The sequence below is a fragment of the Notolepis coatsorum genome, assembly GCF_963971535.1.
Source record: "Notolepis coatsorum genome assembly, chromosome: 19".
Taxonomy (NCBI): Eukaryota; Metazoa; Chordata; class Actinopteri; order Aulopiformes; family Paralepididae; genus Notolepis; species Notolepis coatsorum.
The window spans coordinates 45,214,381-45,232,677 of record NC_140183.1 but is presented as its reverse complement, the minus strand read 5'-3'; the positions used below and the strand labels follow the sequence as shown (position 1 = coordinate 45,232,677).

The window sequence follows — 18,297 nt, the reverse complement described above, 5'->3', positions numbered from 1 at the left end:
TTACTAATCAGTCACTACTAGGCTGCCTAAATTACAACTAATATCTATTAACTAGTACATTTACAATTACATTTTTTATTCTAATATAGGTATATTTTAACACTTTTTTCTTTCTCCTTGGAAGAACCAGCAAATCCCTTCCTATGCAGATTGACGGCGAGCCCTGGATGCAGACACCCTGTACAGTAAGTCAGCATCAGATATATAGATATTTTTTCATTTTATTTTAAAAATTGTTTATATATATATTATATATATATATATATATATATATATATATATATTTTTTTTTAATACACTACAAACAAACAAAGAAATGGCTAGGCCCCTTGAAAGGGGCTAACATTTTTCATCTTTAATCAAAATGAACATGTCGTTGTTGTCGTTATTAACAGCAACAGCCTCTGATGTATTGGCAGTGAGATAGTAAGGTCTTTATAGCAAAGTTTGAACAAGAAATGTTTGACACAGGAAAATGCTAAATGGCTTGCTATGTCCTTGATTAAAATAGGAACAATTTAGCAATAATACACGAGAACCAGTGGAATATCATGAATATTGCCACGGCTGCATGTGATGCGCCCGCAGCCACGAGATCGAAGCTCGAGTGGCGTAGGCATCACGTGTGGTGGTGTTTACGGATTAACTGAGGCTTTTCTCCAGCACGTCCAGCGCGACCAGCTCTTTTTTTATTGGATTGGCAATTGGCATGTCTAATAATGCTGTTTGTAGTGGCCAAAATCCAAAAAAAGTCTGTCTTATAAGTATATTTGAATGTTCCTTTCTTGGCCACTTGTAGGGCTGGGAAGCAGTGTCAGACTCGCAGTCGCAGAACAGAAAACCACTGGATGTTTTTGTTGCTCTTTTTGCTTGTTTAATGTCCAGAAAGAACAAAATATGACAACAATATTAAACATAGAAATAAACAGGAGATCCTAATAATCTGAACTCAATGTGTCAATGACTGTATTGCTGCTGCCTGCTGCCCTGCCGTCACATGCCGCACCTGTGGCTTATAGCGTTAGCCCCGCCCCCTTCACCTGAGCAAAGCGCCCCACTCACTGCAACAGAAACATGTATTAATATAGGTTCAGAATGAATCAAAACAAGATAAACTTAAATGCGGCTCCTACACCGGCCCCTAATTGTTCTCTAAGAATCAATTATTCAAACTAAATAAAGGGAGCCGTAAAACTACCAACAAATAATGAATTTAGAAAAATTAAGTATATACATTACATCCCTTGTTGATGTTGAAAGAAGACCTGTTATTCTTCATTCTCCAGGAGGCGGCACAGTTTAGCTATGGGCCTATCAATAATGGACATTTTCGTCTGGAGCTTCACTGTACGGGTCAGACCTCTTGCATCAGGCTTGGTCTCCAGTACTCTGCCTAGTGGCCACGACCCCCGTGGAGCAGTTGGGTCAACTACCAGGACGACATCTCCAATGTTAAAGTTTTTTCTCACTGTGTTCCATTTGTCTCTCTTGGAGTAGCAGAAGGTATTCTTGTGTCCATCTATGCCAGAACAGATCCGCCATGTACTGGACCTGCTTCCAGCGGCGCCTGGCATAGAGGTCAGATCTCTGAAACGTTCCCGGAGGTAGGATAGGTTGCGTTTTTAGCAGGAGGATGTGATTGGGAGTCAATGGTTCCAGGTCTTGTGGATCAGAGGACACGGTGGAGAGAGGACGGTTATTGAGGATGGCCTCTACCTCGCAGAAGATGGTTTGTAGGCCTTCATCGTCGAGGGTTTGCTGATTGAGAGTGGAGGTCAGCACCTGACGGACAGATCTTATGAGTCTTTCCCAGACTCCACCATAATGTGAGGCCGCTGGTGGATTGAAACTCCACTGGATTCCTTCAGGGTGCAAAGCGCCTTGGATTTTTCCTTCGTTTAGTGAACTCGTGGCCTTTTTGAGCTCAGCTTGGGCACCCACCAGGTTTGTACTGTTGTCCGATCTGATATGCTTAACCTGACCTCTCCTGCAAACAAATCTTCTCAGAGCATGAATACATAAGTCTGTGTCTAACAAGTAAGCCACCTCCAGATGTACAGCTCTGCTACTCATGCAGGTAAACAGGGCTCCATACAATACTTTTAACAATACTCCTTCCTCGCTTCACTTTAAGCGGTCCAAAATAGTCCAATCCGACGTTGGTGAAAGGAGGGAGGTCAGGTAGGACTCTTTCTTGTGGCAAATCGGCCATTTTCTGCTCACCTGTCTTGCCTCTCACACGCCGACACACAACACACTTTGAGACTATTTTCCTTGCTGCTGAGTTTCCCTTTAAAACCCAAGACTTTTTACGGAGCTCTGAAAGCATGTAGTTTCTCCCGCTGTGTCCAGAGCGTTCGTGGATGTGTTGGAGTAGGAGATCTGAAGTGTGAGCATCTTTGGGCAGAATATAAGGGTGTTTGGTCTCATCAGGCATTGCAGATCTGTGTAGGCGGCCGCCTACTCTCATGATGCCTTCATCCAGTATAGGATCGAGCCTATAGATCTTACTGCTCTTCTGCACTCTGAATGGAGCGGTTTCCAGCACTGCCATTTCCACTGGGAAGGATTGCTTTTGAACGTAGGTGATGACTGACCTCTCTGCCTGTGAGAGGTCTTCCACTGTGAGGAGCTGTCCACCAAGTGTGGTCGTGAAAGCGCTTAGCTCAGTGCTCATCTTTTGCCTGCTCGAGGGTGTGTGGCTGTGACCTGGGGAAAGCTCTTTATGCTTTCTGGCAGTCAACATCAGAGCATTCTTCACCTTGAGATACCATGCCACTGCTTTAAGTAGCCTCATCCAATCAGAAAAGTATGAAATAAGATGGTCTGTGGGAGTTTCAATGCTTGCTACTGTTGTGAATACAGCAGCGTTTTTCCTGACCTCTGGGTCATTTTGCAACACTGGCTCGGAGGTCAATGATATTTCCACAGGCCAGCTTTCCTTTGGCTTCCATAGGAACTCTGGGTCATGTATCCACCTTTTTTGCTGCATGAATTTGACTGCACTCATTCCTCTCGAGGCGTCATCAGCAGGATATTCCTTGCTGCTTACATATCTCCATTGAGACCGTTCACTATTGTCACGAATCAGTGACACTCTGTTGGCAACATAGGTCTTAAACCTAGTGTAGTCATTACCAATGTACTTGAGTACTGTTTGGCTATCCGTCCAGAAGACTGAGGGGTTTAAGTCCATGTGTAGTTCTTTCCTCAGCATTTTGCCCACCTTCACCAACAGTGTTGCAGCTGCCATCTCCAGTTGCGGTACTGTGATGTGCTTTAAAGGAAGGACTCTGGATTTTCCTAGGACAAAGGCAACATGAACAACATCCTGAATGTTAACCTGTCTAATGTAACTTACTGAGCCATAGCCATTCTCACTGGCATCGAAGAAGTGATGCAGCTGTGCAAACTGTTGTGTTCCATAGCTATTTGGCTTCAGACAGCAAGGCACTTGGAAGTGCTTTATCCTCTCCAGACTTGTTATCCATTCTATCCATTTATCCGATATAGTCTGGGGCAAACCTCTGACAGAGCTCTTGTAGCAACTGCTTGGCTGGGAGAATCAGAGGAGCCAGAAAGCCGAATGGATCAAAGATTGAACTTACAACTGAAAGTATTCCTCTTCGTGTATGTGGCTTCTGGTTGAGATGGATGTTAAACTGGAAATGGTCAGAGTCCACACCCCACTGCAAACCCAATGTTCTTTCAATGGGGAGACTGTCTTTGTCGATATCCAAAGTCCTAACATCCTTTGCCCTTTGCTCTGTGGGAATGGAGGCTAAAACTGCTCTGCTGTTACTAACCCACTGGGTCAGCTGAAACCCGCCTTGTCTGCATAATGCAGTGAGGTCCTTTACTAGCTGGATGGCTTCTTTTGCGACTGACTTTACACAGTCGTCAACATAAAAGTTGCTTCGGACAGTTTCAGCTACTTGAGGTGGGAACCCGTGTTCATTGTCTTCGGCTGTTTTTTGTAATGCAAAAATTGCACAGCTTGGGGAGGACACAGCACCAAAAATGTGCACCAGCATGCGGTATTCTTTTGGGGGCTTACTGGTATCACCTTGTGGCCACCACAGGAATCGCAAGTAGTCAACATGCGACTTATCCATTCTGACCTGATGGAACATTGATTTTATGTCGGCCATAAATCCAATTGGTTCAGGGACATGCCTTGGAAAGAGGCTGCACAGTCAAAAACCACTCTAAGCTTTTTCTTTTTGGGGTGGTACACCCCATGGTGTGGTATGTACCATTTGTGTCCGGGTGACTGTGTCAGCTCTTCCTGTGGGACTTCCTCTGCATAGTTGTTCTCCAAGATGTCATTGAGGAATGCAATGTATTCCTGCTTGTAGTGCTGGTCCCTGTTCATCTTCCTTTTCAAGCCCTGCAGGCGCTGTTCGGCAATTTGGCGGTTGTTAGGCATGCTGACATTGGCTTTCCTGAATGGCAACTTTAGACTGTAGTGTCTGTTTTGTAGGGTAGCCTCTGGCTACTTTCAAAAACATTTTGTCCTCAACTGACATCTCTGGCTTTTCCTCAGATGATACTTCGTTGAAGTCCTGGTTGTACTGTGACATTAGAAGCTCTTCCAAACTTGTGGCTGATATCCTATTCACAGTCACTCTTTCCGTATTGTCCTCACCGCCGTTTCTGAGTGGCCCATTTACAACCCACCCCAATAGAGTTTTTACTGCGTAGGGGCCCTCACCTTGGCTATTAATAACTTCCCATGGCTCTAACAGCTTTGGAGCATTGGTGCCAACTAATAATTCCACTTTAGCACTGATACTGGGAAGTTTGACTTTATTCAGGTACGCCCACTGCGTTAAGTCATTCTGATTGGGAATGCTACTTGAGGTGACTGGCATTTCTGGCTGGGTGAAAACATCAGGAAGAGGTAAGAAGTTGTTGCTGTCCAGTGCTGAAACTTCAATTCCAGGTATGACATGAGATGGCACCAGTTTTTTCTGATTCATTGTGCTTAACAGAATATGAGTTTTTCTGCCTTTCAGATTGAGTTTAGACATCAGCGCTTCGGTGCAGCAGGCAGCAGCAATACCGTCATTGACTTATTGTAGTGGCCAAAATCCAAAAAAGTCTGTCCTATAACTATATTTGAATGTTCCTTTCTTGGCCACTTGTAGGGCTGGGAAGCAGTGTCAGACTCGCAGTCGCAGAACAGAAAACCACTGGATGTTTTTGTTGCTCTTTTTGCTTGTTTAATGTCCAGAAAGAATAAAATATGACAACAATATTAAACATAGAAATAAACAGGAGATCCTAATAATCTGGTGAACATAAGGTTGCGTCTGCATTGCGTGTCAATGACTGTATTGCTGCTGCCTGCTGCCCTGCCGTCACATGCCGCACCTGTGGCTTATAGCGTTAGCCCCGCCCCCTTCACCTGAGCAAAGCGCCCCACTCACTGCAACAGAAACATGTATTAATATAGGTTCAGAATGAATCAAAACAAGATAAACTTAAATGCAGCTCCTACACTGTTTTTCTGAATACCGGTAGATGTAGGCCCATCCTCTTTATATAGCCACTCGTTTATGGTTAACGGGTACGTTAAATCAAACGTAACGTTGTCCGTGGAGTAGGTCATGTTGACACAGTTTCCGTTTGATGAATGGCAGTTGAAACTCTCTTCAACATTCTAAAGCCAGTAAAGATTTAACAGTGAGTGTATCGTGAATATATTGATTGATTGATTGAATACTTTATTTTGACACAATCGTAGGACAAACATTTGAAAACAAACAATAACAGTGTCAACACGCTGGTAAAAAATGGATAAAACACAATAAAGCCAAGGCTTGTTTCCATTGTGGTCCATACATGGAACATAAAAGGCACAAAAAACACGAATGGACATGTACACTAGACAGGACACCCTAAAAATAAGTACAATAACACCTAACCTGAAAACTCATACAGTCAACTAATGTTAAAAGAAAATCCGCAAACCCTTAAAAGCAAATCATGACAAAGAGAGATAAAAGCCAAGTTATGATAAAAGAGATAAAAACCATATTAAGACCAATTTGAGTTGCTGCTGAGCCATGTTTTTAGGGCGGATTGAAATCAGAGAGGGGAGTTCAGGAGTTTTATGAATGTTGGCAGGGCATTCCACATTACAGTAGCAGAGTAAAGAAAATCCATCTTTCCCCATGCATGTCCTGACTCTCGGCGGGACCAGGTCCGTGGGACTTCCTCTTGTGGCGTGTTTGTGGACATCTCCTACTTTATTAAAATAATTTACTAGGTACTTGGGGACCGTTTCTTTCAGTACTTTAAAAAACCAGTAGCATTTTAAGCTGGTGTACCCTTTCCTCAACCCTAAGCCATCCCAGACTGCTAAAGTGGGCTGGCGTTAGGTGAGTCCTAAAGTGAAGGTTGTGCAGGAGTCTCACTAGTTTGTTTTGGGAGGTCTGGAGCTTTGTCTTCATTTGTTTGGATATGTTGCTGTACCATGAAGTGCAAGCATAGTCAAAGTGACATTGGATGAGGGCTCCAGCTAGGGTCCTCAGAGCGTTCCTATTTATGAACGAGGAAATTCTAAATAAATTTTTTTTTAATTTACCTTAGTAATCACTTTTTGTGCAATTTTTTTCGTTCGAAAGTTTGTTGTTTAAAATAAAGCGCAGGTAGGTGACCTCCTCTTTATCCTCAATAATGTTTCACCTACTCTAATTTCTTTAGGTTGGCGTTTGACCCAAAGAGTATGGCCTCTGTTTTTTCCCAGATGTAGAGACAATTTATTGTCACTGAGCCAAGAGCAGATCTTTTTCATTTCACTGCTCAGGACACTTTCCACTTTAGACTTATCCCTGTCAGAGACCCGAGTCGTCAGCAAACAGGAACAGGTTGCAATTGCATGCCGATTTCATATCATTGATATTAAAAACAGTTGAGGCCCCAAAATGCTTCCCTGGGGGACCCCACATGTCACTGGAAGGGACGAGGACAAGGTGCCATTGATGTCTACCACCTGTTCTCTTCCCTCCAGGTAGGACTTGACCCATTTGGCTGACTTGCTATCAAAGCCTATCGCTCAAGATTTTTCTAGTAGGATGGAGTGGTTGACCGTGTCAAATGCCTTTTGCAGGTCCAACATGACCATCCCGCAGTAGTTCCCCATGTCCATCTCACGTTTTATATAATCGGTCAGGTACAGTAAACAGGTGTCAGTGGAGTGTGATTTTCTGAAACCTGATTGGAACTGGTACAGCAGTCTATGTTCAGTCAGGTAGTTGTCTATCTGCTCATATACCAGCCTCTCAATTACCTTTGATATGGAACAAAGGATAGAAACGGGGCGGTAGTTACCTGGATCCAAAATAGTTCAGTTTTGCCTTTTTGATCATATTAATTAATTAATCATTAATTAAGCTTCTTACGTTGAAATGAGTGATATGGAGTCCTCTGGAAGAGAAGACACTGTCCATTTCTGCGGTAGTAAGAAGACCCGCGCTGCCTACCTCGTCCGCTGTAGAAGCCCACGGAGGTCCTCGCTGTCACCCTAAACTCCTCTGGTGTTTGCAGCTGAGACAGGCCTGGATTCGGTTTCACGTTACCAGACATCAGGAGTAGGAGAATTAGAAGCCAGGTCCTCCTCGCTGGGCTGTTCGGCTTGCCGCCGCAAGTGCGCGCTGCATAGGGGGAAAGTCTCCCATTTCCCTGGGCCCACAGACAGCGTAGTCTTCGCGTCAGAACCCAGAGTAGGTGAGACGTCCATGAGAGAAAGTCCTCCGCGAGCAGCAGGTTGTCATGGCAGGATCTCTCACTGAATCCGGGGAAGCCCTGGTGCCTGGGGTAGGCCACACATCAAGCGGTGTGTCTTGTGGGTTTTCCGCGTCGGGAGGGACACCAGTCCCGGGGATCCCCAGCACCAGGTAGCCGACCAGGTAGAATAGCAGGGGAGGTAGCCACATCATGGGATTTCGTAATACAATGTTTAAAAAAAGTTTTAAGAACCCCAAGATCAGAAGAAAAACCTTAGTAGTTATTAAAAAAGGGTCTTGAAAGTTGTAAAAATCCAATAGGGTTGTAAAGATCTAATAAAAACGACTAATTGCTACCAAACACTAAGCTGTGTGTGCTGAGCTGTCTGCTGCTGCTGCTCCTACTCACGGTTTAGAACGCTCTCGACCAATCACAATGCGTGATCGGACCTACCTGTTGTATAATGTGAGATATATCAGCATGTCATGTTCTATCAGAACAAAAACCGTAAACACTGATATATCGGTGGCACTTTTACCCATAATGCGTTAGGCCAATATCAGCTAATAATATAAAATGGCCGATATATCTGTGTAGCCCACTATGAAGACAGCAGCACTATAAGACCCTTATATACTGTACATACTGTAACAACCATTGAGATGTGGATTCAGTGACCTGTAAGGTGAGTGTCGTGGAGCCAGATAAATGTTGAGTCTGGCTTTAACCTGATCATGTCCTCATCACATGCTGTTATTGAGAACTGAGTGAGAAACACACGCACGCACGCACGCACGCACGCACGCACGCATGCACGCACGCACGCACGCACGCACGCACGCACACACACACACACACACACACACACACACACACACACACACACACACACACACACACACACACACACACACACACACACACACACACACACACACACAACCTCTGCTCTATAGGCCTTTGTCTGGATTGTATAGGACCCTAAACAACTCGGATATACTCTTCAATCAAACCCTAAAAGAGTTGTTCCAAAATCTGTTCTGATTGAAACAGGGTTTCTTTTTTGATTCCAAGGTTCAAGGTTCAAGGTTATCTTTATTATCTCCGTGGGGAAATGTGTTTTGCAGCTAGGGTTCAACATAAAGACAGAATTTAGACCATCAACAACAATAATTTACAGAGCAGGTGCTGTCGATGAAGGAGACAAACAGGTGCACTGAAATGATGATCTGAGGGCAATAGCCCAAACTCCCTCTGGAGTGGATGGTCCTGGCAGTCCAATATATCATTAGGCCCGCCTAAGGACATGCCTGTTATAAATCTCCAAAAGCTTGGCCTGACTCCCTGAGATATTGCTGGTCAGTCTGTTCTTATTGGACAGATTTAGGGTTCTGAACCAAGCAGCAATAAGAAAGATTAAAACAGACTCAATACAACTTCTGTAAAAGTGTCTTCATCTCAGTAAAACACATTTTTAAAAGAGTTAATTTTTCTCAGGAAAGAAAGTCTTTGCCGGACCTTTTTAGAGGTAGCATAATATGGGATTCAAAACATAGTTTGTTATCAATAACAATACCCAAATAGTTGTAGCTACTGTATCCACTAGGTAAATGTTCAACACCCTTTATTTCAGTGGGCTTGGTGGTGACTTTCTGACATCAATGTTCATGTCTTTCGTTTTTGACAAATGGGATTTTTAGACTTTTTACATTAGGCCTACTCATCCTACAGTATCCGCCCCTTGCTTGCACAACATACTCATGACTCAAGTCACACTGTCGCCATGCAGTCGTTTATGATGACACATAACGATGCAAAGCTCACATTTAATTCGCTAACCTTGTTCGCTAATCTTTCCAACATCTGTTGCGTTTTGCACAAGTGTTTTTCTTCACCTTTCAAAATAGAAATCCCTCGATGTGCGCCAATCAAAGTTGTGTTTGGCTTTAATTACAACAATACCAGCCCCTCTGACGGCATTGTAGATGAAGTGCAGCTGAGATTTACATACGGATCAGTCAGCCAGTGTGGAAGAATGTAGTGCATGACAAAACAAGTAGCCTGGAAGGGCTCTTGTATCTCTTGGCACAACTCCCACAACGTAAAGTGAGGATCTGACAATACATAATTTGGTTGAGGTGATTTCCATGGCTTGTTATTGATGCGTTAGTGCTGAATTTGAATCAGTCAACCTGTTAAATGCTTATGAAAACAGCACAGTTCAAATGTGATGTTATCCAACTAATTATTAACAACAACAATAACAACAACAACAACAACTATGCAAATCAGTCTCGGTTCTCTTGCATGCATTACATATTTAACACCCATAAGTCCCATTTGCACTTTGAAGGGACTTATTACATATTACGTATCACTGTCTGTTTGATAATGGTGCCAAAGATGGTTGTGGTGAACTGAGATGTATTTCTAGAACTCTGATAGTGGTATCTCTCTCTGATGGTGGTATCTCTGATGGTGGTATCTCTGATAGTGGTATCTCTGATGGTGGTATCTCTGATGGTGGTAAAGTATCTCTGATAGTGGTATCTCTGATAGTGGTATCTCTGATAGTGGTATCTCTGATAGTGGTATCTCTGATAGTAGTATCTCTGATAGTGGTATCTCTGATGGTGGTATCTCTGATAGTGGTATCTCTGATGGTGGTATCTCTGATGGTGGTATCTCTGATGGTGGCATCTATGATGGTGGTATCTCTGATGGTGGTATCTCTGATAGTGGTATCTCTGATAGTAGTATCTCTGATAGTGGTATCTCTGATGGTGGTATCTCTGATGGTGGTATCTCTGATAGTGGTATCTCTGATGGTGGTAACGTATCTCTGATGGTGGCATCTATGATGGTGGTATCTCTGATGGTGGTATCTCTGATAGTAGTATCTCTGATGGTGGTATCTCTGATGGTGGTATCTCTGATGGCTGTATATCTGATGGTGGTATTTCTGATGGTGGTATCTCTGATGGTGGTAAAGTATCTCTGATGGTGGTATCTCTGATGGTGGTATCTCTGATGGTGGTAATGTATCTCTGATGGTGGTATCTCTGATGGTGGTATCTCTGATGGTGGTATCTCTGATGGTGGTAAAGTATCTCTGATGGCTGTATCTCTGATGGTGGTATCTCTGATGGTGGTATCTCTGATGGTGGTATCTCTGATGGTGGTATCTCTGATGGTGGTATCTGGTGGAATCTCTGATGGTGTTATCTCTGATGGTGGTATCTCTGATAGTAGTATCTCTGATGGTGGTATCTCTGATGGTGGTATCTCTGATGGCTGTATCTCTGATGGTGGTATCTCTGATGGCTGTATCTCTGATGGTGGTATCTCTGATAGTAGTATCTCTGATAGTGGTATCTCTGATAGTAGTATCTCTGATGGTGGTATCTCTGATAGTGGTATCTCTGATGGTGGTATCTCTGATGGTGGTATCTCTGATGGTGGTATCTCTGATGGTGGTATCTCTGATGGTGGTATCTCTGATGGTGGTATCTCTGATAGTGGTATCTCTGATGGTGGTATCTCTGATGGTGGTATCTCTGATGGTGGTATCTCTGATAGCAATAGCACATATTGTACCTTTGAAGCAAAGCTAATTTATCCCTTAAAATGCACAATTCTTTAGTGTTCAATGTCTTTTCAACCAACTCTGATGAAAAGGTTATTATGTCAATTATATGATTTTACGAACGTAATTTGAATACGTTTAATGCCCAACATTGGCACACAACGGATGATTGCCACAGAGTTAAAGATCAAGTGCAACAAATGGCAACCTCCCTTTGAAATGAAAAGGGGTCTCATTAATGTAAATGGCAGCGTTTACCCTGGCCACTACAGCCTTTGCTACAGTATAATTAACTAGGTACAGATATAGCAGACCTTGATTGTTGATATTTGCTGTTCTAGTGATCTGTCATTCTAACCCTTTACCTCTATCTAAGGGATGTAAAGGGTTCCTACCTCAGAGAGAAAATGGCTTGAATTCTACATACAGAATTGTATTTAAATGTATATCTCTGGCTACATTGCAATATAAATGCAGTGGTGTCATTTGGATTTGAGAGCAGTCATCCTTTATTGATTTGATTATCTTTTTGCAATTACTGAAGTTTTTTACTTTTATCAAAAGGGAACATTATTGATGCATTTATTACTGTATATAAGCAAAAAGGCATCTGATTCTAGTAACTATGGTGTTATTGATGTGTAATAATTTTTATAAAATGCAGAAATGAATGATGATATCTCTGGTGGGAACACAAGCGCTAGGGTAGGTTAACCCTTTAGGTAAGGCAGTAGGTTAACCCTATGGCCTTATGGTTCTGGAAAAAGGAAATGTTCCTCCATTTTCGCAATAACAATAATGAAAGTGTATGATGACACACTATGAATTACACCATACATACATACATACATACATACATACATACATACATACATACATACATACATACATACATACATACATACATACATACATACATACATACATACATACATACATACATACCTACCTACCTACCTACCTACCTACCTACCTACCTACCTACCTACCTACCTACCTACCTACATACATACATACATACATACATACATACATACATACATACATACATACATACATACATACATACATACATACATACATACATACATACAAGACACTCATTCTCCCATATAAAGAGTACTTTATATGAGCATTGGGTTAGGGCACTACTGTGGATCCATAGATCAACAATCAATGTCAGTGTCCATATACTACTGTAGTTCCATCTTCTATCATACCACACCACAAGATGTCCAAACACAGCATACCATATCATACTCTACCAATACATAACCACACATTTATTTCCAGATTATTTTGTACTGTATACCACACATAAGAGTATACCATACATATACCAGTATAAGTAGGATGTGCATGTACATACACTGTAAGTATACCATACCACACATACTGTACACTTATGGCATACAAAATATAATACCACAAAAGGATCACTAAAAAGTTTTGTGTCTTTCTCCACACTAGATTGAGATTGTCCACAAGAACCAGGCTCCCATGTTGATGGGCCCACCACAAGGCAGCAGCTTCTTCTCCTCCGTTATCAGACGAACACGGAGTGAGAGCAAAGACTGATGCCTCGTTTTCCAGGAAAGCCTCTTGTCCGGCAGACACCAGCCCTCTTAAGCACCGACTATCAGAAAAGTCCTTTGAGTTAAATATCACTCGCTAATCAGTGGAGGAGGACGTCGACAATTTCAAAAGATTTGACCACCCAGCTCCGCACAGTAGCAGACTGTAGGCACGTGTTGCCTCTGCCAAGATGTTACTGAGCATGCTTCTATAGAGTGAGGCATAGCGAGGACTGGAGCGTTGATCTACTGCCGTATGTACTAGCTCCATAACACCAGAAGATCCTTCCGGAAACACCAGTTCCCAAAATGGCACATTCTCTGATTTCCTATCTAAATTATGCTCTTTGTTTATTTCTTTACTATTGTGACTTGTGCCATATGGATCAAGTTCATAGGAGGAAGCAAAAGATTAATGTCCATCATTGAATTTGCTTGATGTAATGTATTTATTTATTTCTGTTGCATTGATGCTTTACAACCGTGTTTGCATTTGCGTACTCTCCAATGCATGATGGACAATGGAATAGGCTACTGTTCATGGGGTTGACATATATTTATTTTTAAAGCCCTTATTGGTAAACAACCTGTTTATATCTCTTCACTGTTAGATTGGAATATTGGAACTTATTCAACTCGATCGAATGACTGGATGGTTCTTAGGGTCCCTCAAGTTTGTTCTGATCTATGGAAGTCATCTTTTTCCTTTGATGCCTCTAACTCATGGAATGTCCTCCAACTCTCTCTGAAATTGGAGGTTCTCCCTTCCCTTGGTATGTTTAAACGTGTGATTTCAGACTATTGTGTGACTACCTGTAACTGTTTTAGCTGATCTTTTAAAATTATTTTAAACGTTTTTTATTTTTACTCTGGTGTTTAATTTTCTGTGAATATTGCTTTTATTATACTGTTTACATTTGTACAATCGTCGTTTCTGTAAATGAGGGAAACCTCAGAAGCTTACGATTTTAAATAAAGGTTGAAATGAAAAAAAATGAAATAATCTGGGGTTTGTGGTTGACCTCCTCTGTAACTGTTCAGTGTTAGGTACATTTTATTTGTTTGGCATCTCTTTGACGCGTCTATACTTTCCGTATTTCTGGCAGACGTTCTCTGATTGGCACTGACTGACGCTCTCTGATTGGCCACTGACATGTTTGCCCAATAGCGTGACGAGCTGTGTCTTTGCCCATTTCCGCGTCAAACAGCCTGCAAACTACCTGGCGTTCTATCGCCATGCTCTAAGACAAACTCTAACCTTAACCAACTTCGAAAGAGTGCCTAAGCTTAACCGTCAAAAGAACTTGCCGTCACGCTCTAAGACAAACTCTAACCTTAACCAACTTCGAAGAGTGCCTAAGCCTAACCAGTGTAGAAACTGTCGTCGGCCAATCAGAGAACGTCTGCCAGAAATGCGGCTACCGAAAGTATAGACGCCTCTTTGACACCCACCCTCAAGAATGGTTTTAAATGGTGAAAGAAATAACAGAAGAGCTTTTGACCCCCCCCCCCCCCCGTGATTATTGATTGCTCCGAAAAGCGCATGACACTCTTTGTTTTATATTGCACGAGATATCCACACTACGTGTACCAGTTGCGTGTATCTTTTTCATCGCATGGGTCACCATGAAGACCTGCTTTGAAACCTGTGGAAATGTATAGTAATTACTGTATGGAGGATTATGTCAGTCATATGAGCCATTTACAGTTCTGCCTTTACCTAAAGGTTTAATCATAGAATAGAATAGAATAGAATAGAATAGAATAGAAATACTTTTATTATCCCGTGGGAAATTTGACACTGCAAATCGCTCAACATTTAAACATTTAGACAGGACAGGTCACAAATTAGAATAATAACACAAATCATATCTTTTGTCTTATGCTATACAGATATTTTGTTTTTTTGTTTTGTTTATAAAACAGGTATTTGGGTATATTTCTAAAGTGGGGGAAAACAGTGATTAGTTCACAGCAAGCATATTCCCCTAAGAACCATTCAATGAGATCTTCTCCTGTGGGTGCAGTTACAGGCTACCTGGGTGTAGCAGTTTGTGACCTCTTTAGCTCATCGACTTGTTCTGATGTATTGAGAGTGTTTACAGTTCATACAAATTAGCACATTAACCTATTAAAGTCTGGTTACAAAATTACATTTGACATTTGTGATATATAGTGCTTTGCAATTTTATGGTACCAATCGAGCTATTTCAGACCTTTACATTTTTTTTTATATATATTTACAGTTTATGCATTTACAATTTTCTTTTTCACATAGGAGTACAGAATTTGTACAATTTGAGTTACATATAGAATGTACAAAACTGTATGAACATTTATACCTACATGTTTCACCTAAATTGTGATATAGTACATACAGTAGCATTTAACACTAAAGTTGATTTACCTCATGCAGTCTCAAATGTCAAGATAGACCGTGCTCTCAAAATCCGACACTGGGTGCTGAAATCCCATTAAGTGATATATAAAAAATGCAGTCTCACCAAAGACAAACCAATTGAAAAACGTTTATTTTTAATTTTTTTTACTATTAGAGTCATATCATTGTGGAACGAGAATTACACACACATAACATGAATAGATTGATGTTTTCAATAGAAAATGCGTTCCTGCATGTTTTTTTCCCCAGGAGCGATTTTAGGATATGTCGTTGTCTCTGTTTTAAGTGCCATATGCCTGTAGAGACTAGAGATTTGCAGAGTTTCCTCTTTTCTTTCTAAGTGCTGTGTTTGTATAGTGAAGTTGTATTTTTGTACACTGGTGTTATTTTTCTGCTTATTGTTTCACTACTCTGTAAAATTATACCAATCGTGTCGTTCTTGTCCATTAATGAGCCTGCCTCCCTTAACTGAAAGAAAAAAAAGTGATAATGGAAAACAATAAAAAATGTAATAAAATAAAAAGTATTTTCTTTGACATGCTGTTCTGTGTCGTGTAGTGTGTGACCCATGACCTCCTTCAGACACCTAAGGGCACTCTGTGTCACCTACGATTGGACTGGCAACCAGTTAATTGCCACAGACAACTAAAGGACACTCTCTTTCAACACATTATAGTGTCTGTACACCTGGTACAGAGCTATATATACAGCAGGTACACACTTGAGAAGTGGCTGCCATACGGTGTTAACAGTCCCTTGTGTGTTTACCACACAAATTAAATGACAGAGATGCACTTTGACCCGTTGCTGACCTTAGCCCTGGATAGTCGCTTTGAATGGATAAACAGAAGCCTGTCATCCTTCTGACATCCCCCAACCCCACCCCCCCCTCATCTGAAGTTGTTATCATAATAATTGTTTAAAGCTAATATATACTTACATTTATTTTGCACATTATCTCACACACATTAAAAAAGCATATTTTGTTGTTAGCAAGCATTAGCGCAACCAAACATTAGAGCTGCTATGACAGCTACCAAAAGTTACAGCTAACACTAGTAGCTAATAGTAGCTCATGTTAGTGCTAATGCTAGCTACAGTAACAGCAAAAAAGGATGTGTTCAACACTTTGCATTGTGGGGTAAATTATAAGGTGACATCATTAAAATCTCTAAGTTTTGCACACGTTAATTTAGTTTGACAGTAAATTAGTTTGAATATGGCCACCAGTGATGTCACCTGGGACATTGAACCCTTGTTTTGTGTTAATTACAGCTCCATGAAATTATGCAGTCCCTATAAGACAAACTGAAACTATTGCTATTTTTTCCATCTACATCATTCCATGGCGCTGTAATTAACACAACACAAGGATTCAATATCCTTGATGACATCACTGGTGACCATATTCAAACTCATTTATTCTCAATAACTGTGAAACTAAATCAATGTGTGCAAAATTTTAGCTTTTGGATGTGTGTGAGATTATGTGCGAGATAAATCAGCATTGTTTTTGTGAAAGGCCCCTTTAAATAAGATGATATAAGATTCAATCATATACTGGATTAAAATGAATTGTCAAAGACCCCATGAAACCAGCATTTGGAGTGCGTTTCACCTCAGTGGCTTGGCATGTTTAAAATATTATCGGCACAGGCTGGCACAACCTTATAGTGCCTCCTGTTGAACCACCATCGCCCCACTACTTCCTTTGCAGTGATTAACATTAAATGACAACTGTGGCCAATGAGCTGTAACATAATGTTAGGCAAAATATGCATTTTATTATGCATTTTTTTCACTCTGAAATGTATTGTGTTTGTTGTGAGGACTGACAGTGACAGCTGAACATGGGGTTTACATGACTTGTGAGGCTGTAAAAGGTTTGTTTACATACAATTCTTTTTTTCATTATAATAGGTTGGAAAAGTTCCAAAATTCTTATTTTCCTTTTACAAAGTCACACTCTTCAAGGACATAATGTGAATAATACACATAGATCTTAGATGGTCAAAAAGATACCAGAGATTGTGGCTTTAACATATGGAGTGACTTGATTTTAACATTAATGAAGACAACAGCAAAATGGAGAGGGGTGTTGGTGTTGGTGACCAATGGGAATGCAGTTTTAATTTGAGGAATAATGAGAATGCAGTTTTCACTTGAGGACCAATGAGAATGCAATTTTGTAGAGGGGAAGTGATGGGATTATTAGTGATAATATATCATTGGATGGAATTCTATTGTACACCCCCGAGTGCTGGATGGGTCAGTGTCAGAATATTGCTGTTTTCCTGGAATATAGAATAGAATTCTGAGGGGGGGAATACGAGTGCACCTTTTGACATTTTTGTGGCTGTAACCAAAGACAATCCCAAGACAAAAATACACATGTTCCACCTCATGGAGTCTTTAATTGCATGCTTTCAATAAGTTTATATCACACATAAGGAATAATACTACATCATCATAACTAATCTTGATAAAATAAAAATAAAGTAATTTGGACAGAAACTGAAGTAGACATCTTTTTTCTCCATGATGCTGTATATCTAGGGATCTTGCGACTGTGACAGAGCAGAGTATAACACTTGCTTTACGTGTCAGATGCGTGGACACCTACACTTGACCTGTGTTACTCAGTCCTCAGGGGGTGTCAGCAGGAGTGACATGACACTTCACTTCACATCCACATCACAGGCTGGTAATGGAACCCTGTTTTGGTCCAAGATGGGACTACAGGATCCTACCACTAGCATACATGTACAGCACGTCATTCGGGGATGCACCAATATTGCGTTTTGGGCCGATATCCGGCTAAATCAGGGAAGCGGTATCAAAGAATATACTCACTATTCAAATACCATGAGAATTATGTGTAACATGTCAGAAATCTAAGCAATTACTTGATCTTCTGTATTTTGGGCAAACAAAAGCATGTTAGATCTGTCTAATTGGGGAAAAAACTATATCTTAATTTTGTCCAATGTCCCCAAACTAAT

At 41.2% G+C, this 18,297-nt stretch overlaps 1 protein-coding gene across 3 annotated transcripts in view; it reads left to right on the top strand.

Moving 5' to 3' along the window:
* The window catches only part of dgkb (diacylglycerol kinase, beta), a gene marked incomplete at both ends in the record, with an annotated part of 150,330 nt that extends 137,432 nt beyond the window's left edge, over window positions 1–12,898 (top strand). For all 3 annotated transcript variants that reach the window (XM_084337017.1, XM_084337016.1, XM_084337015.1), the window contains 2 exons: window positions 125–185; window positions 12,791–12,898. In XM_084337017.1, the coding sequence (XP_084193143.1) occupies window positions 125–185; window positions 12,791–12,898 (169 nt within the window). The remainder of the gene's footprint in view (window positions 1–124; window positions 186–12,790) is intronic.
* Between the last annotated feature and the right edge of the window lie 5,399 nt (window positions 12,899–18,297).